Source organism: Ceratotherium simum, chromosome 21, assembly GCF_057802395.1.
Source record: "Ceratotherium simum simum isolate JZ-2026a chromosome 21, ASM5780239v1, whole genome shotgun sequence".
Classification (NCBI taxonomy): Eukaryota; Metazoa; Chordata; class Mammalia; order Perissodactyla; family Rhinocerotidae; genus Ceratotherium; species Ceratotherium simum.
Genome location: NC_141920.1, coordinates 46,579,830 through 46,605,989, shown reverse-complemented (window position 1 = coordinate 46,605,989; position 26,160 = coordinate 46,579,830). Strand labels below are relative to the sequence as shown.

Below are 26,160 nucleotides of genomic sequence, written 5' to 3'. Positions count from 1 at the left end.
GCCAGATGAGTGATACACACATTATAGGAATTGAACTGTGTTGAATACCCTTCTAGCTAAGTTGGTTTGAAAGTAGCTCACAGAGGAGGTGGGATTTGAGCAGAACTTTCAAGGGTGGATGGGATTTAGACAGTAGGACAAGAAGCAGGATGAAATTTCACATGTCATATGTACAGACCTTCTCAGGCCATGTTCAAGGAACAGAGTGGTTTTAATTTAGTGCCAGGTATATACATGGAAGTAATATGTGGACATGAATCCGGGCAGCACTGTAGAGAGCCTTGATTCAGAGTCTTTTTCATCTCTTGGATAATGGGAAGCCCTTGAACGTTTTATAGCACAACATTCAACGTTCCCAAAAACCATTTTAAGATGGATTATAATCAGGAGAGAATGATGACAACAAGCACAGAAAGGGAATTGTTGTAATATAGCCAGGGGCAAAGTAATGGGGGCCTAACAAGGGCTGAGACACAGATGGGGTTTATGTGTGTAAATTTATATTTGTATATGTGTATATTTAGATACATGTGTGCATGTATGTTTTGTGCATATATTTGTGTGTCTGTGTGTATGAAGTATTTTGAACAGGAAGTATGTAGTTCTGAGTGATAAGTGCCCTGAGAAGGTAGAACCTCCTGGCACAATTTCCATTATCTCTCAGACCAAAAGTCAATTCAGCAAACAAGAAGATGAACTGAGAAAAGGCAGGGGGCAAGGTAGGATGGGACCTGTCTCTTCACGATGGACATTGTAGCACAAGGGCAGGTTAAGCAAGTGTATGGAAGGTATCCTCAAAGAATTCTTGCCTGTTAGGAAGTAGAAATGCGTGGGAAAGATTTCCAGGCACATTCTCTCTCCACTTAAGAGAACGTATTTTCTAACCCTGTTGGAATTCAAACAACTGATGTGCAAACTGTAAACTTTTTTTACAGTTATTAAACTGGAACTTCTAAAGGTCTCTGTTATTTTATGTTTTTGGTAGCCAATTATGTTACTATTTGTTTCTAAAAGTAATTTGACACTTAAAAAATTCCTTTATTTTTCTAAAAATATAATTTTTATTAGTTTGAATTCACTTTATTCAAATTAATGGGATTTTACTGAATATAAGGGTTTACTACAGCAATAAACAAAACTTCCAAGTTTGACTTAGGTTTGATGGAAGAATAATATTTACAAGGTTACGTGGTATATGTCAACCCTCTCCTGACTTGTATTGTTAAGTTAATAATAGTTCTTATTATGTGCTTATTGTAAAAATTCAGAGTAATAAAATGTAGGCTCTATCATAGAGTGTTATACCATCAAGTAACATTGGTTTCTGAGTATTTCCCATAAGATTTCATGAGAACGTACAAGCCATAGATTACTCAAGTTTTATCAAAGAAAATTTTATTATAACTTTGTTCAGCTATCAGTGGCCATGGAGTCTTAAGATAGATGACTGCACCAAAATAATATATGGGTTTTTTTTTTTCTTTTTCTTTTACAGCTGTAAAGCCAATAATTTTCATTAAGCTATAGACCAAACCCACTTACACCTAAATAAGGAAAGTAGAAATATGTAGAAGGTAACAAATGGTGAAGGTTTCGGTTCTGAGGTTTAACACATGTGCAGTGAACTTGTTTCACAGCTTTAACAAGTGTAAGATGATAGCATGGGAGCCTGATCCAGAGAGGAAAAAGTTTACCTGGGAGCGCAGAAACTAGAGTTTTGTTTGATTTCTCTTTTTGAAGTTAAGATATAAAGACTTTCCGGGCCGGCCCGCTGCCGCAAGCGGTTGGGTGCGATACTCTGCTGCGGTGGCCCGGGGTTCGCTGGTTCGGATCCCGGGTGCACACTGATGCACCGCTTGTTGAGCCATGCTGTGGCAGGTTCCCATATAAAGTGGAGGAGGATGGGCACAGATGTTGGCCCAGGGCCAGTCTTCCTCAGCAAAGAGAGGAGGATTGGCAGATGTTGGCTCAGGGCTGATCTTTCTCACACACACAAAAAAAGATATAAAGACTTTCTTTCGAGTAAATGCTATCAGTGAAGAATATGAATTATGTATATTTAGTCATAAGTGTTTAATAAGCACATGCTGTATGAAATAAATCAAAGCATAAAAATGCAATATAATAGCAACTCAGAATATGTGGAAAATTGAACCATTTGTTCTCACTAGTCCGTTACCATATGATACAGTGTGTAAGGTGGCCTACATTTTTCAGTAGAGAAAATGTTCTTTTGCCTTTCAGGTTTCTCTGAAAGGGGACTCTACTGTGGCCTCTCACAAGGCCCAAGTCACCAGCATCTTCCTTAACAGAATCTCTGGAATACATCTTATCTTTTTCCAGACAGAGTAGGCACTCAGTAAATGTGTTGATTGATAGAAAATTGAAGAAAAAAAGGAACACCTCCTTAAATCTGTGGGGAAGAATGCATGACCAAAGGAGCCAAGCTGAACTGTTCTGGTTGAGACTTTGGCTCCAACTATCAATTTCAGAGCAGTCATTAACTTTCTCTAGTGATGAGGTGCACTGGCATCTAGTGGGTAGAGGCCAGGGATGTCATTAAACGTCCTACAACCACAACAAAGAATTTACAATCCAAAGTGTCAATAGTTCTGGGATTGAGAAACCCTGTCCTAGAAGAGAACCTGTGCAGATGACACTAGACTAGGAGAAGAGCCAGACAATATAAATTAAATGACAAAGCTCAGTAATCAAAAAAAGTATGAAGGACTAGCTCTCTCAACTTTACCAAGGAAATTAAAGCATATAAAAATGTAACCAGGGAGATTTAAAGAGAGGTAAATGTTTTACATTGAAGTATATGAAAATTGCCAATATTAGACTATTTTTCAGAAAAGAGGGGTGATTTCATATGGGTCAAGTTATTTTTAAAAATCAGTTTAAGAAATAAAACATGGTGTGATCTGATTAATTAAGAATTAACATGAAAAATATCTGAGGTATATTTTGTCCAGAAGCCCAATCTGAATGAGTGGTGTGGCCTGCAGCCACATAGCCCGAGGCACTACAAGCCTGAATGGAGGCCAGGAGGGGACTCGAGGTGGCTCTGCTCCCCCCATGCCCGCTGCCCAAGTAGCTGAGAGGAAGAAGGATGGTGAGAGAACAGCTCGTATGGTAAAGAGTTGGCACGTGGGCACTGATCATTGCTTTCTTCAAATGTCTGGAGTCACGCCTGTAGAGAGGTGTCCATCAGGCTGCCTTCCCTCCAGAGCAGGGGACCGATGGTGGACTCCAGCTCACCACCAGAGACACTTTCTAGCCTAGTCTTCTGTTCAGACACGGCAGGTGATTGATTTGAGTTTTGTAAGCCTCTCAAGCTCTAAAGTATCTGTCCAAGGCTGTCTGGCCTGGCCACCTCACTTGCAGCCTGGGGAAAAGGGGTATCCACTTTAGAGCTTGAGCCGTGGCCTTGCACTTAAGTCTCTGCGTCCTTGCATCAGTGACCACATAGCCTTCTCTGGCTTGAGCTTCTTGTTCTGTGATACGGGGTCCTAGTGGCTCTCTTTGGGGCCTCGAAAAAGTGAGGACAGTTGGGCCTTCGGGCGGCACTGGTGTGGTCACTGCAGTAGGGATTCCCTGCTGTCTGGAACATCGCTGTTGACCTACAAGATCATCTTTTTCTATTTAGAACTCTGTGATGATTTGAAGAAAATTCACGTTTTTCTTTAGGCAGAGAAGAACTGAGAGATGGAGAGATGACTTCTAGAGGCATGTCAAGTACTAAATTGTACATGGGGAGAGTGCTTTAAGTCCCATTTGAAAAGGAGTGAGTTTTGAATATAAGAGATTTTAAATCATGACCGTGGTTTATAATCCATAAAGGATAGGTTTGGATACAGGGAAATAATGTCAAGAAGAGCATTTTAAATTGCAAGTTTTGTGTCTGTAAGAAAGTGCTCTCTTTGTGGGAAATAATTTTTTTTTGTCTGTTGATTTCATTTTAGTACATAACAATAAGTGGTAGTGTGGTAATTGCAGATTGTTCAGCTATTAATGCTATTTACTGGAACACATTTTAGAGAGAACATTGTTTTCTAAAGAAACAATAAACAACAGTTTTTCTTTGGTTCTCCCATGGAAAAATATTCTTTGGTAGGTATTTGTGGGCTAGAGAAATTTTAGAGAAAGAACCTTTTAGTAATAATACATTAACATAAAATACCTACCATTGTTTTCTGTACGGGAGTCTTGCGTTGAATGTGTGCAGCATGGACCTTTTGTCAATACCCATTGCCTTCGTGTCACTTATTTGCTTCTCACTCCTGGGTCCCCATGAGTACTGGCTGGCCCCTGCAGGAACCCTATGCTCTTGGCCTGGCATCACTCTCACCTATGCATAGCTGTCCCCTACCCCTAAGAGGTCATTGCTAGAAGACAGGAGCCATGCTTTATTCTGCCTCAGTCCCCTCACAGTGGCTGACAAGGCACCTTCAACCCAGTTAGCACTTGAGAAATTTGTCAACTTATCATTAAATGTTTTTGTATGAAATTAGCAGAATGACTTGGCTTTCATTTCAGATTCTTTTTTAATGGGTGGATTTTAAATCAAATCTGTTTCAAGTCTTATTTTTCAGTTCATCCTAGAAAAATTAGTATTTTAATAAGATCATGATTAATAATGCTGCTATAATTTAATAAAAGCTCTGATGAATGAGGCTTTAGAATTTACAAAATGCTTTCAGATTGGTCCCCTTTGCCCCTTGTAAGAGCACTGTGTGGTAGCTTTCTTGCGTTTTCATTCCCATTTTACAGATGATGAAATTGCTGTTCAGGAGACAAAGTATCTGCCCAAGATCAGAGAGCAAATTAGTGGTATCTTTCAGGACTCTTATCTCCAGATCCCTCCTGTTCCTACTTTCTCATTCTCCAAAACATTGCCTGAAAGCAACTTTGTTTAAACAAAAAAGAAAGTACTTTTTAAGCTCCTAAAATGAATTTCACTATGTGTAAGTTAAAGATGAAAATGTTCAACAGGTATTCCTAGAATTTGAACCAGTGAGCCATTTATTGACTCTTTAGAAGTCTATTAATTCTTCTAGATGTCTAATTCCTTACCTTTACGTCTTTCCTTCGTGCTGTGGCGGGATTCACGTGTAACGGGCTCTCCACCATAGGATGGGCAGGCCCGCTGATGTCTCAAGTTTGTCGAAACTTCTGCTTTGTTAGTGTTTCTGGCCTGAGGTTTCTGCAGAAGCAGGTTGACAGAGCTGGCTCCCTTTGGGTTTTTTTTTCTCAAATTTCAGCCGTTTGGGGAGCTCTTTGTCCAAACACAAATTAAATTACAAAAGAGAAGAAGTTGTAATTCTGTTGCCGAAACAGAAACTAAAAACGTTACCTATTGGGACTGCCCTGTGTATCTCATCCAGACCTCCATCGCGCGTTGGTGGGATGATGTATAGACTCCCAGAATTAGATGACCACCAGATTGCCCTCTTTTTCTTTTTTTACAGAACACAAAAATGTTGAAAACTTCAATTTTGCTCGTAGGTGCAGGGAGAATAATTTTACGTATAAGGAAACAAACTGTAGAGCATGCATTTTGTGTTATCCTAGAATGAAAAGAATGAATATAATCATATTCCAAAATTTATTTCTTTTCTGGTGTGAGAAGGCACCAGAAGACATGGGAAGCTCCAACAGAAATAGTTTTACCTCTTTAACCTGCTCCTGGTCATAGTCTAGGAAACAGCCCAGCAGAACTCAGCACCACCAAGCAGCTCACTCTCATCCAAACCTGAGGACCAGGTTCCGGATTCTAGCAAGTGAGAAGGAAACAGTTTTAAATGCATTGGATGCTAGTCTTGAACAGCATCAGAAGTCCTGTCTTGAGCAGAGTTGAGGCTCCAGGTAAACGAACACACAAATAGTGTATGTTCTCTGGTGTTCATTTTGAGGGAAAAATAAGAGTCCTGATTTCTCATTGGAATCCTGGGAAATTTCTTGGTATTTTCCTGTAGAATCCTAACCACCACCTCCCACGGCCATGCCTAAACACACGCGCGCACACACACACGCACACACACACACACACACACACAGACTTTCTCTCTAGCAGTTTCCTGAGAATACTTTGGTGGGAGCCTCAGGGGTTTTTTTGAAGATAGCATTTTATGACCCAGTTCCCACATGTGATAATATTTCTATGAGAGTAAGAGTTATATGTTATTTTGGAAGCACATTTTTAAGCCGTGGCAGTCATTTATTGACTTCACTTGAAAGTATAGCTTTAAAAAGTATTATTTGCATTTTTAAGTGATTATTAGGAAAAGTGAATGAGATGAAAGAATAATTTACACTTCAGAGCTAAGTAACATCCTCAAAATGGTGCTGTGTTCTATATATGAGGCCGTTATTCACAAATGTCAAATAGTGCTTCATTGACCCTGAGTTAACATTTCTCTTCCTGTAAGGAAGAGGAGCATGCTTGGGTTTGTGTCCAAACCTTGGGGCAATTTCTGGCCTTGATTGATATCCTGCTTCGTGTCTATAAAACGAAAAAACTGAATGATGATCTCTTATATTTTCTCTAAGTTTTCATGGTTCCAAAGAAAGAAATTAAATACCCTTGTTACCCACATTCATTAGAGATGTCCCCATCTGCCCCACTCCCCAGCCCCTTGTAAATTCTTGGCATGTACAAATGCCTTTCTGCGTAAACTTGTCCCTCAGCTTTGGCCCATCAGGTTTGATCCTCTTTCAGAGTTCTCTGAGAGTACTTTACACACACGTGAGTCTGATGAAGCCTCGGCACTCCCACTGTCAGCACTTGCCAGCAGTAACGCGTTGAAGCCCTCATTTGCTGAAGTCTCATTGTGAGTAGTTAATAACTGCTCTGGAGCATCTGCATCAACCTCATTAAGCCAGCCTGTTGTACAAACTGTAATGTTGTGGATTTGAGACTTATCAGGGTCACGACTAAGACAGTCATTATATAGTCAGGCCATGGCGTCTTCAAGGCATGATTGCTGCAGCTGGTAAGTCACTTCTCCCTATGACCCTCCAACAATTTCCCTCATCTTATGAAATCATAAATGTGCCAGAATTTCCTAATAGGTTTGCCATCTCCCTGTCAGTCTCCCAAGTGAGCTGAGAAATGCCCATTATAGGAAGCATACGTGAAAGCAGCCCCTCGTGATCTGTGGGCTGCAAGCAGGGTGTTGTATTGGTTGAAGTGAAGGGGCTTTATGTTTTGTTCACATTGCTGTGGACTTGGGGCTGAGAGGATGACCCGATTTGTGTGAGTAAGTTCTTTCTCAGAGTCTCTTGTTTCCGAGTACCTTGAGCATCCTCAATGGAAGGCACTAATTCGCTGATCTCCAAAACTATTTTGAGGAAAGGTTGCTCTGAGTTTGGATGCCACATCATAGGTTCTGGCTTTCTTCCTACCAAAGAAACAACAAGCATTTCCATTTTAAACTTCCATGTTCTCCCTAAGATCAGGAACAACACAAGGATGTCCATTCTCACTGCTTCTGTTTAACGGTGTACAGGAGATTCTAGCCAGGGCAGTTAGGTAAGAAAATGACATAAAATGCATCCAGACTGGAAAGAAAAAAGGAAAGCTATCTATATTCACAGATGACATAGTCTTGTATAGAGAAAACCCTAAAGAATCCACACACCAAAAAAAACTCTATTAGAATAAATAAATGAATTCAACGAAGTTGCAGGATACAAGATCTATATACAAAAATCAACTGTATTTTTATATGCCACAATATACAATTTGAAAATGAAATTAGGAAAACAGTTCCATTTACAGTAGCATCAGAAAGAACAAAATATAACCAAGGAAGTATAAGATGTGTGCACTGAAAACTATAAAACCTTTCTATAAGAAATTAAAGACTTAAATAAATGAGAAAATATCCCATATTCCGGGATTGAAATACTTAATATTGTTAAGATGGCCATACTCCCCAAATTGATCTACAAATTCAACATAACCCCTATCAAAATCCCAATGATATTTTTCACAGAAATGGAAAAGCTGATCCTAAAATTCACATGCAATTGCAGGGGACCTCAAATAGCCAAAACAATCTTGAAAAAGAACAAAGAGGACTCACAGTTCTCTATATCGAAACTTACTACAAAGCTACAGTAATCTAAACAGCATGGTACTGGTAAAAGAGTCGACATAGAGATCAATAGGATAGACTTGAGAGTCCGGAAATAAACCCATACATTTATGGTCAACTGATTTTCAACAAGAGTGCCAAGACAATTCAGTTGGGAAAAAATCTCTTCAACAAGTGGTTCTGGGACAACCGGATATCTATATGCAAAAGGATGAAGTTGGATTCCTACCTCATGCTATATACAAAAAGTAACTCAAAATGGATCCAAGACCTAAATGTAAGAGCTAAAACAATAAAACTCTCAGAAGAAAAGATAGGAGTAAATTGTTGTGACCTTGGATTTTGCAATGAATTCTTAAAAATGACACCAAACAACAAAAGAAAAAAATGAATAAATTTTACTTAATCAAAATAAAAATCTTTTGCGCATCAAAGGACACTATCAAGCCAGCAAAAAGTCCACAAGATGGTAGAAAATATTTGCAAATCATATATCTGATAAAAGTCTAGTGCTCAGAATATATAAAGAAGTTTTACAACTTAACAACAAAAAGACAAACAGCCCAATTTAAAGATGGGTGAAGGACTTTGACATTTCTCCAAAGAAGATATAATAATGGCCAACAAACACATGAAAAAATGTTCAACATTGTTAGTCACCAGGGAACTACAAATCCAAGCCACTGTGAAATACCACTTCATACTCAGTAAGATGACTATAATAATAATTTAAGAAAAAATAGAAAATGTTGAAAAGGAAGTAGAGAAATTGGAAACTTCATACATTATTGGTGAGAATGTAAAATGGTAAGGCCACTATGGAAAACAGTTTGACCGTTTCTCAAAAGTTAAACAGAATTACCATATGAACCAGCAATTCCACTCCTAGGTATATACCCCAAAGAATTGATGACAGGTATTCAAATGAAAACTTGTACACAGATTTTCATAGTAGTACCATTCATAATCACCAAAAGGTAGAAACAACCTAACTGTCCATCAAATGATGAAAGGATAAACAAAATGTGATATATCAATAAAATGGAATATTATTTGGTCATAAAAAGGAATAAAGTATTGCTACAAGCTGCAACAGGATGAACCTGGAAACATGCTGAGTGAAAGAAGCCAGATACAAAACACCACAAGTTGTATGACTCCATATTCTGAAATGTCCAGGGTAGATATGTTCACAGAGAAAGTAGGTTAGTGGCTGCCTGGTGGAAGGGGAATAGAGGATGCATGCCGATGGATAGAGACTTTCATTGAGGGGTAATGAGAATGTTCTCAGGTTGTGGTCATAGTGCACAATTTTAGTATACTAAAAACTACTGAGTTGTACACTTTAGAGGGTGAATTTTATTACATGTAAATTATATCTCAATAACGCTCTTACAAACAACAAAAAGAAAAAGAAGCGGTTAAGACAGGCTGGTGACATATCAACTCCAGTATAAAGTTCATTTAGTGTTTCTTAAAATCAGTCAATCAGTCTCCCACTTTTCCTGAAGCAGTCAAACAGTCTTCATCGGTTTAAAGGCTAGCAGAGTTTTTTTTCACAGATGAGGGATTAATTGCAAAGCAATCATAAAAAAATATTCACGACTCTTCCTTCAGGGCTTGAAGATTGGAGCAACTTTGCTGCCATCTGCCCCCTTGCTCTGTCACTCTTGAAATTCTGATACCGTGTGGATAGAGCAGCTCCTGTGACCATCAGAAGTTTGTTTTCCGTTTCTCACTCCCTTCTCCTTTGCATGCTACTGTCAAGGAAACTCAGTGTCTTCTCCATAGCATTTTTTGTGGTGAGAAGTACTAGGTGATTTTGTTTTTCAAGCCACAGAACCCAGTTACTCTGTCCTGTCATATTTCTCCTGGCCTTGGTAACGTAGTTACAACCAGAGAAGTCACATTTGTCCAGCACTTACAAAAATCTCTGCTTTTTCGCCAAACAGATTATACCATACTTGGCCTTTTTAGCAGATAATGTATAGCATATATCACATATTCCTTGGCTCAGATCTTGAAAGTAATTTTTAGCTATGTCCTGCTATATTTTTATTTCCAGTGACTTTTCTGGAAGCACAATGCTGGTGACATGATCTGCTGTGCTTTTTTTAAAGGCCATAATGATAAAGGCTTTATTTTTATCCACAAAAATCCTACCTGACAATGTCAAGCATGAAGAGGCCAGGTAGCAGCTTGTGGTGTATCAAGGATGTCTGTGCACAGAGCTGAAGGAGCCAGGACCCACTAGCACAAGCAACAGGACCAGGCCTTGGGACTTTGAGGGCTTTTCAGATCTGTTCTGGTAACTAAAACTTTTTTGTCACTCAGCATTTCTGAGCTTTGCCAATAAGGCAATAATTAATACAAATCTGTCCCCGAGCAAGGTACTGCAGGATTGTGGATGCATTTTAATTATTAAAGCTTAAATTATATCCAAGTTTGGTGTTAAAAGTATCCCTTTGCATTCTAATTTTTTGATAATAATTCCACTTGAGTGTGGAATGAATTGTACCTTTTTACTAACCACATTAATGGGATAACCAGATCTGAATGCTCCCCGTTTCACCAAGTAGAAGCGCTTCCTATAGAATTTTCTGATAAAGGACAGGTATCTTCTGTGAAAAATAGTGAAGTCGTTAATTGTGTGGTGTTTTAGTTTTCTTAAAGTAAAAAGTTAAAAGAGGAGTTCAATGATTTTGCATACACAGATTTTATTTCTTAACAATTTGTTTGGCCTCCTGGAAGGTCTGAGTGACTTTAGGTGGAATAACCGGATCTGTTTGCTCCTGAGGAGCAGGCGTGAGTCTGCTAAGGAAAGGCAGGGAGACAGATGGCCAGCTATTGTGTTACAACCATCATCTGCTGGGCCGTGAGCAAATATTAAGTGAATAATATATACGTAATTGGTGTGAAAGTACAGTTGCAACATTTCTAATTCCATTTGAAGGATGGCTACTCCTTGAACATTTGTATTTCAAAGAATACTATATTGAAATGTTTTTGTTTACAGGGTTAATCCATTTTTAACAGCTTTAAAGTGAACATTTTCCCCCATTTTTGACACCACTGTGCAATATTTTGAATTGAAATGGCCTGTAATGGCCCTTTTTTTTATTTTCCATAACAACACGAGCTCTAAATTATAGCTGTGCAATTATGTAAACAATGGAAATGCTTCCAGAATGAATCCTTCCTTTTAAATTTTCATTTTGTGTAATTGTTGGAAGGTTTGGAGCCATAATAAACAAAATTATTTTACACATTCATCGTTCTAAAGGTCAATTATACGAGAACTAAAGAAACAACAGTATGCAAAATGAATAAACCAATTTCTATTGCCATCACCATATGTTTTTCTTATCACTTATGGTTTTTCCAGTTATTGTGTACATAGCATTCAATTAAAGCGATTCATTTACCAGCCTGAATGCAGTTTGTGTTTATAGAACTGTGCTTTGGAGGAGAGGAAACAACATGGCTCTATTTGAATTACCTGATTTTTGTAAGATCGGTGATAAGAGACAGATGTTCCTACTAGTTACTTTCTCATAAACCTGAATCTTTTGATAAGCTGCAAATTCACAATTATCATCTTACAATCTAGTTTTCACACTCTGTGTAATGTGTGTGGACTTTTAACCAAAATCAAGAGAAAAATACTAGTTTGGTGGTCTGTTCACTATATTACAACATTTTGCAGAATGAATTTTGTTTCATTTGAACAAAAGCATGTGAAAGAGTTTTGTCTATGCTTTGTGCTGGCCAATTTTCAAGAATAAACTGAATTCTTATTTTAGAGCCCGTTTTTCATTGAGCTTATTGGTTTAGCTTATTGCTTTTAGTCTGTTTAGAGTGTGGAAAAGAAACTAATTTTTGCTACTAGACTCACTTGTTTGGGGTAAATTCTAGAACTCTTTAGAAGAATGGAACCTAGAAAATGTAAAAAGATCATTTTCCTGTTTTTATTTCATCATTTGCCTTATAAATTCTATGCACTTTGGCTAATTGCTGTAATGCTTTGCTAAGGATGTTATTTGAGAGCTTTAATTTCTAGAGTTTTTTAATTTCTGGAATAATGTAATCAGGCTTATTTGTGCCACCTTTAAAATATTTTAAATGCCCTTTTGTATATCAGCAAAATAATGGTTCACTAAATTCTAAGTAAACCTACAAAGTAAATTCTAGAAAGTAAAATTCTTCGGAATCCTCCCTTTTTTGAAAAACAATTTTTTGCTTGTCACTCTGATTATTTCCGTATGGCTCTTTTCAGTTTACAAAGGCAAGTGTTCACACCCACTATTCCACTAGACACAACTCTGTAAGAGGGAATTACCCCATTTTGTGAAAGAGGAATGTGAAGCTCTAGGCATGACATGATCTGCCCAGTCACGTACTCTAGGCCTTGAACCCAGGCCTCGTGGTCCCAGTTCTAGAGTTCTTTTCACCACACCTGAGTTTGGGTACAGAGGCGTTTCCCACTGGTGGTCACAATGGAGGCAGCACTGAATAGCATCTGATCACATGGTGGGAATAATGGCCCCTTTCCTTCTTTCGGCCGGTGCTCGTGACTCTCTCAGGCAGACAGGCTGGAGCAGGTACAGAACTTCTGTCACACCAACCTGAGGATGCAAACTGCCCTTTTTAACAAGGGCAGCCTCCATTAGACAATGATATTTAGCAAAACTTCAGTAGCCTTGGTTTACCGTTATTGTATTGATTTAAGGGTTTTCTATTTATGACACGGGTTACATGCTTTCCAGAATAATCTTATTTAAGTTCAAAAAAGTGAGTTGCTTTGAAAAACAGACAAATAATGTTCACTTTGGACGTGGATATGACAGAAAGCATGAGGGCTGTACATGAATAATTGATATTTGAGAACTGTCCTGTCCTATCTATATAGAAAGTCTTGGAGACTGTGAAGAAAGTTTCAGAGTCTCAAGAATTTTATTTTTCCAAAGATTCCAGTTATGACTGTGATCTTAATGTATTGAGGAGAAGGTGGAAGAAGGATTCTACTAGAAAAGAGTGGAGCACTTTGTGGATGTCCCTCTATTGGGAACATGCAACTGCTCTCTTTGGAGCAGCACATAGTTATTCCTGAGTTTAAAATGTTATCACAAAGATAATCTTTGGGTTGTTCCATTTCAGTGTGGATGAGCAAAATAAGCAGGCATATGGCCATAATTTGGCTGACTGGCCATATATTTCCCTCTTTAACCCCCACATTAACCTTACCCTCGTGCTGTCTTTGGCAACAGCGGCACAGGCCCCATTCTCCTCAGGGCTCTGTCTTACGTGGGTGGCAGGGTAGGGTAGGCTAGCCATCTGTTATTTTGCCCTCTCTTTCCAATCTTCTTGCCCATAGAAACAGGCTCTGTTGAAGTGACTGGCTGAGATCCAGAGGTGGGGAGCTGTGTGACTTGATCTCGGCTACACACATCTCTGCTGTCTTGAGCATCAATGGCAACTTAGTAATTTTTTGTGAAGGCCCCATTTACAGATCATTGCCTTTACACATGTGAATCTTATGAAGCAAAATGGATTTCATTTACAAATTCTGGCTTTAGCTTGTTAAAGGATTTAGTGTATAATTCCTATAAACTTATCACAGAAAAACTTTTTTTTTAATTAAAACTCTAAATTCCAGTGGTGAAATGGCTTATTTAAGTATGTGCTAAAGATTTTAAAAATCTACAGAGTTCAAGGCTTAGTTCCTCATCTCAACAGATGGAATTAACACAAACATAACCAAGTTAACATTATGGTTGTTTGCATTATTAATCTTCAAATGCATGGCATTCTGCTACCTTGCTAGCCAGGTTTGCACAAATCCTTTCATTGCAGCATATGTCAACAGAAATGTGCTTCCATCTGCTGCCGGATAGCTTGATGCCTGATATTCCGAGACAAGGCCCCGTACAATGCGTACCTCTGTGAGTAATTACAGGTGTGTGGTGAGGAGCCCAGGGCATTAATCAGAGGCTTAATTATGAAAAAGGTGGATCTTTTGTTCCACTCTCGGAGCATGAGTTTACCACACACTTTCTAAACTGCAGCATCCATCTGCTCAGCCCCTTAGAATGTTTGCCTTGGCTGATACGGACCCTAAAGTGTATCAAAGGACGTGATTAAAGCAGGTTTAAACATTAACTTGGAAGAAGCATGGTTCGGGTTTCTCTTTCCTTTCTTCCTTCCTTCCTTTTATCTGTCTGTCTATTTATCTATCATTTATTTTTGGTATAGTAAAAGTCTGCTGAAATGCTAACTTTAAATTAGTACTTGCTAAACTGTTTACCATATATGAGCTCTAATAGAGTAAGCATTGTACAGTCATTTTAAGGATATAAACAGCGTGACTTGTAGAAACTAAATGAGGAAAAAAATAAGTCTTTACTTAGGAAAAAATGTTTTGTGAACACATAAAAATTCTCTTTTAAGATTACAAGTTGTTAAATGAGGTTATTTTTATTATGAAGAAATTAACATGTTAGAATTTAGCATGTTGTTACTACTTTGCTCTAATTTAATCAAATTAAATCGGTATTATTTTAAAGGATTTTTCAAATAGCCACACTGAAATCTGAGAAAAGAAACCAGACTTTTTTGCATTTTGCTTTTTCCTCGTATTTTGAGACTCACTATGGGTTGTATAACTACAAGTCACGTAACTAGAGTACCTCAGTAGGTTTGATTAATGTGCATGGCCTAGAACTGCATAAAAGAAATTCGTCATTTTCTTACTAATCCCCCTTGCTCACACACTCGCACAGATGGCTTCAGAGATGTGGCCTGGCCATGGATGGCATGAACGCTGTCCAGTAGTGGAGCCCTGGTCTGCCACAGGATGGAATGGAGTTACTGCCTCAGAACAAAGCTGGTGGGCAGGGGCCAGCCAACCACTCACCGGTGAAAGGCGATTATAGACACCAGAACACCAGGTGGCTGGGTAGTTGATGGTTTTCTCACTGCACCCTGTGCAAAAGGGGACTGCTACACTTTATACTTGTACCTCACAGTCACACTCAGAGTCACACCGACTGCCTGACCTTAGAGTGTGACCAGTCACATCACCCATTGGTTTAGCCCATGGAATTAACCCAAAGAGTGAAAATTCCCATCTCTGCCTACTTTAAGGTTTTTTAATGTAACAGTATGCTTTAACTTTTGAAAATTGAAAGTTATAGATGTTTGAAGGTTTTATTTATGCATCTACCTCAACACTCCTATAGCTTGTCTAAGAAGCTCATCTTTAGGTGGGTGGAAGAGGGAAGAAGTGTCTAGTCCCAATGCCATGATTTAGATTTTGGACAAGTCATTTTATAGTTTGGTGTCACTATTGTCTTACCTATAAAATGGTTACATTAGCCTTTGGACTAACTCATCTCCCAGTACCCCTTTCACTGAAAAATTTCTGTAATCCGTGTTCTCTTACATTATCATACAGTGGTCATATGTACAGACGAGCTGACTACTTTGGAATTTTGGTCTTGAAAATTACACTTGTGTTTTCTTATCTTCCCTTTTAGGATATCTTAAATACCATTATAAGGCACTGTCCACCCCGCTTTTTCTCCCTGGGTTTGCCTGGCTTCTCAATGCTGGTGGGGGACTTCATCACTGCCGCTGCCAGGGTCCTCAGTACAGACATGCTGGTGGTGAGTATGACAATGCTCAGCATCCAAACTCCCAGGAGACTTCCCAATCGCTAACAAGGTTCAGATTTCTCCACTCCTAACAGGTGTTGACTCATTAGTGCAATGTGAAACTGGGCTCTCGGGTAGATGCCCTGGCAGCTGATGTGTGAAATTATAGGATAAGATGACACACTGGTATTGGAAAGGCATTTCATCAAAAGGCCAGAGTGTGAGAAATCATATCCTCACTAATATTTCAGTACATTTACACAGTCAGAAGCAGGACTTGTCTCTTAAAATCTTATTAGCATTTTCTAGTAAATGGTGATACAGCCATAGATGTTTGTAGTAAAGAGAGAATTTTAAGTGTACATTATCGATAAGATTTTCTTTTTATTATTGTCTTAGTTATTATAAGTCTAGTAGAAAATTTTCTTACAATGTTAGAACACTAAAATTTTAACCAGAAAATGAATATATATATTTTCTTATTAATGAGCAATAAAACTCTGGCAGAATTCTTATACCAAAAAATTAGAAGCGAGTAGTCTAAATGAGTATTAAGGGCTATAAAAAAATTTATTTGCAATCTCCACATTTACATCCACTATTAGGGCAATGTCTTAATGCCTTTTGAGAATACTCTTATACATTTAAATGTAAAGGGCCTTTCACATTTGTGTTCTGTACAACTGTTATCTGTTCAGCCTCATTTTTTTTTTCCTCTTCAAATGGTATAAATAAAATTAGCTTTACTGTTTGCCAAGGACTTGTATTGAAATCAATATGAGTATCTAACTACCTAAATTTTTTTGACACATTGTTACTTTTTCATTGTCCTTATTTTCTTAGTGCAGGGTATATTCAAACTCTAACCCTGGATTTTAAATTAAATTGTTTTTTAATACTTTGTATAGCTGGTATTTCATGTTGATATTTTCATGCTTTCACTTTTTCTTATAAGAATAAATTAAAAAACAAAGGGAAGGGAAAAGGAGCAAAAGGGAAAGATGAGAGAAGAAAAGAAAGGTAGAAGAAAAATGTTGAATTTGTTCAACTGTTTTTTTGTAAAGACTATGACAACTTTTGTACTTCATTATTTCTGAAAAAGATTTTAGGATAATCATCATCAAAGAACCTTCAAATTTATTTTTAACCATTCAAACCAGCATTGAAAAAACTTACAGGATACAGGAAGGAAAATCGTACTTCTTTATTGAAATTTTCTTTACTTGCCATGAGAGTTTCCTGTAAAAATGTTGGCGCCTTTTCTAGAGATAATATCATGCATGATGGTCATTCTCTGTGAAAATTTATCTTTTAGCTACATGAGCTGTTAAAGTAGCCTTCTGAAACATTTTTTAAAGCGGGGGGGCAGCCCGGTGGCACAAGCAGTTGGGTGCGCATGCTCCGCTGCGGGCCGCCTGGGGTTTGCCGGCTCGGATCCTGGGCACGCACCAACACACCGCTTGGCAAGCCATGCTGTGGCAGCGTCCCATATAAAGTAGAGGAAGATGGGCATGGATGTTAGACCAGGGCCAGTCTTCCTCAGCAAAAAGAGGAGGATTGGCAGATGTTAGCTCAGGGCCGATCTTCCTCACAAAAAAAAAAAAAAAGAGTGAGAGAGAGAAAATATGAAAATGTGAATGTAAGAGTTACATAAAGGAACAGTAACTCTTTGAATTACTTTGAATTACTCTTAGTTTAAACTTGAGGTTTAAAATTGTAGGGGAACTGCTGAGAGGTGTTTGGATGGGGCATACCTGCTCAGTCAAAATTTTTGGTTAAGACAAGTTAATTACAAGTTTGAAGTGCCCCTTCTATATAGATCTGCCCTGCTGAGGCAAGGAGGGAAAGAGAAATGCATGTACAAGTCACCAAAAGGTGGGTAGAAACTTGTGCTCAGCAAACATTTGTAATAGCCAAAAACTAGAACCAATCCAGATGTCCATCAACAATAGAACAGATAAATTGTGGTGTGCACATAAAATAGAATATTACATATAATTCCTTTCCCATTCTTGACCCTGTAGCTCCATACAGTCAGACCTGGGTTCAGTCCCATCGTTGCTTTGCACTGTCCTTGGACAACTATCTATCCTTGGGCAATATGCTTAAGCATGTGGGCCTCATTTTCCTGTCTGTTAATTGGGGCTCACCATAGGCTGAGTGCTTAGGCAAAAAAAAAATTACCTAGATTTGCTACATTCTTTGAATAAAGCTGTGTAACAACTCTTTATTTTATTTGAGAGCTAATATTTTGCATCCAATTGTTATATAGTCGAGCATTCAATCCAAAAGTCTACAGTGCAAGTTAAGTCACACACTACACAATAGTTCAAGACCACTCAGGGAAAAGAACCCCAACAAAGTCTAAACCAAGACTGTCTAGTAGGTAAAGGGCAGCAGTTAGTGAGGACTGACAAAGCAAGGTGTGTTTCTGGAAACATTTACTGTGGACCTACTGTGTGCCAGGACCTGTCCTAGATGAGTATGACAGGGTCCCTACCCTCAAGGAATCAGATGTGTGAACTAGTGTTAATCTTTGCACATAAGTTTCTAACAGCCACAGTAGAATCACATCCAGAACCCAGAGGAGCACCAATATAGGAATAGTTAATTCTGCTTGGTGAGAGGTGGAGGGGAAGACACACACTAGAAAAGTCTTCATGGAAGAAGTGATGCTGAAGCAGAAAATGGTGAGCAGGGTTCACTCAGTAAGTAATGACAGGAGCGGCCACTCCTTATCTCAAGGCAGTATTTATTGAGCATCCAGTGGGGTAGAGAAGTGATAAAGACTGTCTAACCCCCTGCCCTCGTGGGGGACATAAACGTTAAATGAATATATAACATATCAAGAAGTGATGAATGCAAAGAAAAAACCCAAAGCAGGGATGCTGGAGAACACGAGGTGGAAGGACACAAGGTCCTGAATTTGCTTTAAAATATTGAAAGTGGAAACGTTTAAGTGAATATTTAATGTTGAAGTAAAAAAATGAAAAGGAGATAGATGAGACAAGAGTGCTAAAATCATGAATCCAGGTGTTGGATGCCGTAAATGGATATAACTTTCTCTCTACTTTTATGTCTAAAGATTTTCTTAACATAAAAATAAAGAAAAGTAAAGGCAGCAGGTGAGAGGACGGATGGATGGAGGTCAGGTAGCGTTACACAGAACTACAGAACTCTGAGGGAAGGTGGAGCTTGTCAGTGTGAGAAGCCTCCTGGACCCCCAAGTGGAGATGTCAAACAAGCAGTCGGATCTACAAGTCTGGACTTCAGGAGGGAAGTCTGGGCTAAAGAGATATTTTGGGAGTCAGCAACACGTAGGAGGCTTTTAAATCCATGGATCTGGATATCCCTTGGGAGTGAGTATAGATCTGAGAGAAGAGGGAAAAGAACTGTGCTCAGCATCCCAGTTTAGATCCTGAGGGAAATGAGAAGTTCCAGCACAGAGACCGTCACATCTCCTTGAGAACCAAGAAAGGTGTCCCAGAGGCCAAAAGATTAAAGTGTTCCCAGGTACAAGAGAGCCATCAGCTGCATCCAGTGCTCCTGAAGCGTCAGGTGAGATAAGGCCAGGATGGTGACCATTGTGCTTTGCATTGTGGACGTCATGTAACAAGAAATTCTTTACTCACTGACTGACTTCGGCAAATCTTAACATTTTGCTGTAGTAATTTCAAATCTTTATATTTAAAAAATGAAATAAAACATTGAAAATATAGTGACTTCATCCCTGATGCCATTGCCCTGTTTGGAGCTGTCATAACTCTTGCCTAGACTATACATCAGTGACTGCCTGATACTCTTCTCTCCCTGAGAACATCCATTCGCACCACACTCCTCCTCGGATTAGGAGTCTGACGGCATCACTCCTCAGGCAGGATGAGATGAGGACTGTGCCATGTGGCCTGTAGGTCCTTCCAAGGCGGCCCCAGTGCTTTCTCAGACTCCTCCTGCTATAGCTCTCCCAGTCCCTGCATGTACACTCACATGTTCTCTGGGCTCTGTGCATGTGGTACCTTTTACAGTTCCATGGGTGCCCTGGGTGCCTTTGTCTTTTCCATTCCCACTGCCTGCATCGTGCCTCTTGCCTCCTCAACTTACTCTCTAGCTCTCCACCTGCCTGGCTGACTCCTACTCCGCCAGGTGACTCTTAGCAGCAGTCTGTTTTAGTGTTTCCTAACCATCTGAGCACAAAAAATCATTGCACAAATCATTGTTCCCATAGAATGTCTCTCTCTCTGTTTTATACTGTCTGTTATTTGCCTGGGTGCTGATGAGAACTAAGCTAGGTAAAAAATGAATGTACTGGGCTCTCATGATATCCCCAGTATGTGGCTCTCATAGCACATGCTCTGTTGAATTGCATGTAACTGTTATTTGCCTCTTCTCCCCACCCCCCACATACCAGCTGTGTGGTATCATGAGGAAGGGAAGCTGTCTTTCATTTCGTACCCCAAGTGCTTAACAGTACAGGCCTGGTGTAGACCCTGGAGTTCGATGGGGTCAGTTCAAATCAGAGTCTGTCCCTTGAAAAGCTACTTAATTTCTCTGAGCCTCAGTTTTCTCACCTGTAAAACGGAAATGATACTAGTATCCACTTCATTGGCTTGTTGAGGGCATTCTGTGAGGAAATGCTTGTACAGCACTTGGAACAGTGCCTAGCACAGAGTGAAAACTCCATAAGTGTTAGGTGCCATTGTTGTAATTATTAGATATAGTAGATAGAGGGATGGATGGACAGGTGGGTGGGTGGGACTACATTCCTTTGTAGTCCTAGTGCCTGTCCCCATTCTTGGATAATCATAGCTACTAGTAAGTGGTGGCTGAATTGAAATCTAGTGAAATGCATCCTTTAATATATACCTAATTCCAGCAATGGACAAACAAGTGATTTTGTATCTCACTAGATGTCAGACACTATGTTATTTTGCAAAGGAGTCCTTGATGAAACAGGAAATTTGATAGCTGGTCTCTTCTCTCCTTCTCTGCCTTCTGATAATTAGCCCCAACCCCTCTTCCTTATAAATTTTCATTAACTGTCTTTACAGCAAAAACAATGTTAAGTTGATATCACTTACCCTGCTTTGTCAAGAACATTGACTAAAAAAAAAAAAAGGTAAAACAGTCATGACTGAGTCACTTGGCTTTTCTGACTTTGAATGAATCTACAGACCAGTTTTCACAATGCTTGTTTATATCCAAGTATAGTGATCTTTTCCATTCCTTGTAAATTTGCTTTTTTCATTTAGGAAAACCTCTCTTGCTTAAATATTCACCTCGGGGAAAAAAACCAGGCATATTTTGATATTTCTTATCTAGGATAAAATAATTATAAAGATTCCCTCTCAAAATCAGGAAAAAGTAAAACACGTTGTTGCTTATCTAAAGTTTGTAACTTACAAAAAGGAAAATGTGTGTTTTACTTTTGTTGTGTGCAGGCACCTCGTACAGAAGCTCTCACCATTCTCGGTTCTCTTGTCTGCTTTCCAAATACCTACCGAGAGATCCCTTTACTGCAGTCAGTGCCAGATGTTAATGAAGTCATTACAGGAGCCAAAGATGTCAAGGTACATGATGCTTTTGACTGAATCTCAAGCTTAGTGTTTTATAATTGTAGCTCTATGGTTATCTCCTCCATTATTATACATTGATCTACTTATCCCTGCAAGTTTTGCTATGTCATTTAAATGTTCCAATAGTTGTTTTTTTAGAAGTCTGTTTTAGGGAGATTAAATATATTAGATTCAGAGCATATTGCAGTTATAACTGATAGGTTCCTTGGATGTTTTTTATTAGATCTGTTTATCATGCTTACAGATCATAATTATGTAACAAATCATCCTTTGTAATAATTTTATTAGCTTAATTATGCTGCATTAGTGCATTAAATGAATTTATAAGAAATACTTGAAATAAGCTAACTATTCAGTCCCATTGTTGGCTTGATTAAATACTACTAATAATTTGAAATTCCAGATTGTTCCTTGGAGAATAAAAGTAAGCATTTGTTCTCTTCTCAGCTGACTTTGGGGCAAACAAAAATGTTTTTCAAATCCCAGAATCAATCATCAGTCTGTCTATCTATAGCACATGATTACATTATATAATTCAGTGTACAATGTATAATCCAATTGAAGTAAAAGAAAACCGAGATTTTCCTATCTGGAAGTCTCATTTGCTTTGCTAGGTTATTATTCTATACCCAGAAACGTCTTCTCTAGGCTGGCTTAATTGCCTAGGGCAGCCCCTGCTGAGACCACCATCATACTGCTCCTCCAAGCCTCGTATTTCCTTCCCCCTAGTTCTCCCTGATGGGAGCCTCTCAGAGCTTCCTGATCCTTCAGTAGATCCTGACTGCCTGGAATACGGTCTGAACATGTGGGAAATCAACTATGAAACAAAGTTTTTATTTTACCTAATTTTGTATTTTTAGCATTACCTCATAAATATTTTACTGAAGAATGCCACAGAGGAACCAAATGAATGTGCAAGGTAAATGTTGAATACAAGGTAAAATTCTAAAGAATTTTAAGACACACACTTATGTGTGAATAGTTAATGTTAAAAACACTTATTCTTCCACTTTACAAACACTGAAAAGTATAATAAGAATTATGTTGGGAAAATGCTGTACTTTATTTTTTTAAAAGGTGCCATTGTTAAGTAAATGCAGTGAGATGCAGAAGATTTTAAGTAGTATGCTATCTTTTATGTAAGAAAAAGCAAGATTACAACTATTTACATGTATTCCCTGATACTTTTAATAAGGAAGAAAATAGAAGGATAAACCAAAAACTTATAAAAGTGGTGTATGTATAGGGCAGTGATTCTCAATCAGAGGTGATTTTTGTACCCCAGGAGGCATTTGGCAATGTTTGGAAACATTTTGGTTGCTTCTGCCAGGCATCTGAGGTTGCTAGCAGTCTGTGACCAAGATATGAGGTTTTCTGGGCCACCTTTTATTGTTAGTTCCATTGAGTCAATTCCAACTCCTAGCGACCCTGTGTACAGCAGAGCAGAACCCTGCCCGGTCTTTTTGTGTCATCCTCTCACCTTCCGGCATTGTATCAGACAATGCTCCACTGCTGTTTTCAGAAGTGGGTGGCCAGGTCTTTCTTCCTAGTCTGTCTTAGTCTAGAAGCTCCGCTGAAAACTATCCACCATGGGTGACCCTGCTGGTATTTGAAATACAGGTGGCATAGCCTTCAGCATCACAGCAACATGTAGCCACCACAGTATGACAACTAACAGATAGGTGGTGTGGTTCCCTGAGCAGGAAACAAATCTGGGCTGTGGAGGTGAGAGCGCCAAATCTTAACCGCTAGACCACCATTGGGTCAACTACATGATGAAAAGTTTCTACCTCTCCTCCCAAGGTAAAGCCCAAAGCTGGGAGCACTGGTGGAAGGGAATACTAGTTTCTGATCCTCAACCTCCAAACCCATGAGGTCACCAGAAGCCCCAACTCAGCCTCCTGCTGCCTTCTGGGAATTGGCTCGTGCCCTGCTCCCTGTCTAGGCTCATTCCGGTTTAGCAGCCCATCACTCATCACTGTCTTGTTAGGTCTTTGATGATTTTAAGGGGTTCTTTCTTTTTTATTTTGTCTAACTTCTTCACTTATCTTCAATGGATGGTTTAGTCCAAATTTTCTAGTCTGCCATTACCAGAAGCTATAAATTCATTGTCAGTTTGCTAACCTTACAGTAACTTTGCATTTTGGGATAAACCCAGTTTTGTTTATACAGTACTGGATCTGATTTGCCTAACATTTTGTTCAGGAAAGTTGCATATAAATGCATATTCATGGCCTGTAATTTTCTTTTCCCATCCTTTCCTTATCAGGCTTGATTGCAAGGTGATATAGTCTCACAAAATGAGTGAACTACTATTTCATTCTCTTCAGTCAGCAAGAGTTTTTGTAAAATTAGAGTTAAAGTTCTTGTGTATTTAGTAGACGTTGATGGTAAAACTATCTAGGTCTGGTATTTTCTTTATGAGAAGGTTAACTACTGACTATTTTCTTCAATGATTTTAGGAATATTGAGGTTTTCTTTTTTTTTTTTTGACAGTTTAGATAAACTAAAATTTTCTAGAAGTTTGTCCATTCTATCTAAGTTTTGAAATATACTGGCATACATGATGTCTCCATTATCCTCTCACTGTCTTTTGTCTCTTTCACTTCTATAGCTATATGCCCTTTTTACTCTCTGACACTTTTCGTATATTCTCTGATTTTTCTCACTAGTCTTGCCAAAGATTTGTCAACTTTATTAGTCTTTTCAAAGAATAAACTTTTGTCTTTGTTCAACCTCTCTATTCTATATTTGTTTTTATTTCCTACTTTCTGCTCTTTTTAGGGTCTTTACTTTCTTTATATTCCATTATTCCTTTTCTTACTTTTTAACTTGTATACTTAGTGTATTAATTCTCAGCCTTTCTCCTTTACAAATATAAACTTTTAAGTCTACATGTTTATTTCAAGGTGCTAGTTTATCTGAGTTCTGTAAGTTTTGATATGTAACATTTTTCCATTACAATTTTTTTCCATTGTCCATTATGATTCCTTCATTGAGTCACAATTTATTTAGAAATCTATTGCTTAATTTCTAAACATAGATTTCTATTTTTTTTTTTGCTACTGATGTGTTAGTTAATTGCATTTTGGATCACAAATGTTGTCTGACTTATAACAGTCTTTGAAATTGTTGAGATTTGCTTTATGACCCAATATGTGGACAGTTTTTGCAAATGTCTCATATGTGTTTGAAAAGAATGTATACACTGTTCTTCAATTGTTGAGTGCAGCGTTCTAGATGTGCCCATTAGATTAATTTTTTTAATCATGTGCTTTAAATATTTCATATCCTTTCTAATTTTTTTCATCATCTTGATCATTTACTGAGTGAGGTATGTTAAAATCTCCTACTATTATGGTACCTTTATCTATTTCTCTTTGTATATCTGTCGATTTTGTCTTATATGTTTTGAAGCTATGTTATTAGCTGCATAGAAATTTAGAATTATCATATCTCTATAGTGAATCAAATCTTTTTTATTTATGTAGTGACACTCTTTATCTCTAAGAATGATTTTTTATCTTAAAGACCACTTGTCTGATACTGATTCAGCTATTTTTGATAATGTTTTCTGTCTTTTAAAATTTAACCTTTTTATATTCTTCTCTTTAAATGTCTTTGCAAAAACTGTACATAAGTACTTCATACGTTTATCCTGTCTGATCTTTATCTTTTAACTAAAGCTTTAGTTCATTTACATTTATTGTAATTACTGATATATTTGGATGTATTTCTTTTTTGTGTGTGTGTGAGGAGATCAGCCCTGTGCTAACATCTGCCAATCCTCCTCTTTTTTTGCTGAGGAAGACTGGCGCTAGGCTAACATCCGTGCCCATCTTCCTCCACTTTATATGGGATGCCGCCACAGCATGGCTTGCCAAGCAGTGCGTCGGTGCGTGCCTGGGATCCGAACTGGCAAACCCCGGGCTGCCCCAGGGGAACGCGCGCACTTAACCACTTGTGCCACCAGGCCGGCCCCTGATGTATTTCTTTCATCTTATTTTATACTTTGTTATTGGTCCTTCTCAATACTTCTTTCATTTTCTCCTGTTTCTTGCCTTTGTTTTTTTCCATCTCCTTTTCTTTCTTTCTTTTTTTCATTCCTTCCTTCCTTCTTTCCTTTCAGGTTAATTATATTTTCTGCATTCCATTTATTATCTCTGTTTTTTTGAATTCATAGACTGTCTTTCAGTTCTTTTAGAGGTTACCTTAGAAATTTTAATATGCATTCTTATCTTACTAATTCTGAAGTTAGTCTGTCTTTACCCTCTTCCTGAATAATGCTAATTCCTTAGAACATAATCTGATTGTGCTCCTATATCACTAGAGCTGCTTCTTTCCTGTCTCCCTCTGCCTAACCTTGGAATGTTAAAGTGACTCAGAGTTTAGGGCTGGTCCTCGTCTCTCTCCATGACTTTCCTATATGCTCTTATTCTAACCAGACTTTAAATACCGCTTACTTACCGATGATGCTGAATTTATTTATGTAGACCCTTCTGTGAACCCCTTATATATTCAGGCTTATATATTAAACTGCCTACTGGACATCTCAACTTGGATGTCTTAATACATCCAAGCTTAACACAACCATAACTGAACCCTTGAGTCTGCTGTCTGCCCCGGACCCTGACTTTCCTTCAGACTTCATCTCAGTAAATGGCTCCATTATCTACCCAGATTTTCAATCCAGAAACTTGGGGAAAATCCATTTTTCCCAGACCCACCACATTCAAAACTTCAACAAATCTTGACAATACTTTTTCCCCCTTTTTCTTTGGTGTAGAAAGCCGAATTTCTATGGAGTTAAAAATGGAATAGAAATATGTATGA

The 26,160-nt window shown here is 38.4% G+C and overlaps 1 protein-coding gene across 10 annotated transcripts in view; it reads left to right on the top strand.

The window, feature by feature from the left end:
• Positions 1 to 26,160, top strand: part of RALGAPA2 (Ral GTPase activating protein catalytic subunit alpha 2) — a 310,483-nt gene that overhangs the window by 146,079 nt on the left and 138,244 nt on the right. For 9 of the 10 annotated variants that reach the window (XM_087445686.1, XM_087445680.1, XM_087445684.1 and 6 more), the window contains 3 exons: positions 15,638 to 15,766; positions 21,193 to 21,321; positions 22,188 to 22,246. In XM_087445686.1, the coding sequence (XP_087301812.1) occupies positions 15,638 to 15,766; positions 21,193 to 21,321; positions 22,188 to 22,246 (317 nt within the window). The remainder of the gene's footprint in view (positions 1 to 15,637; positions 15,767 to 21,192; positions 21,322 to 22,187; positions 22,247 to 26,160) is intronic. The other variant, XM_087445685.1, reaches the window with a different exon arrangement.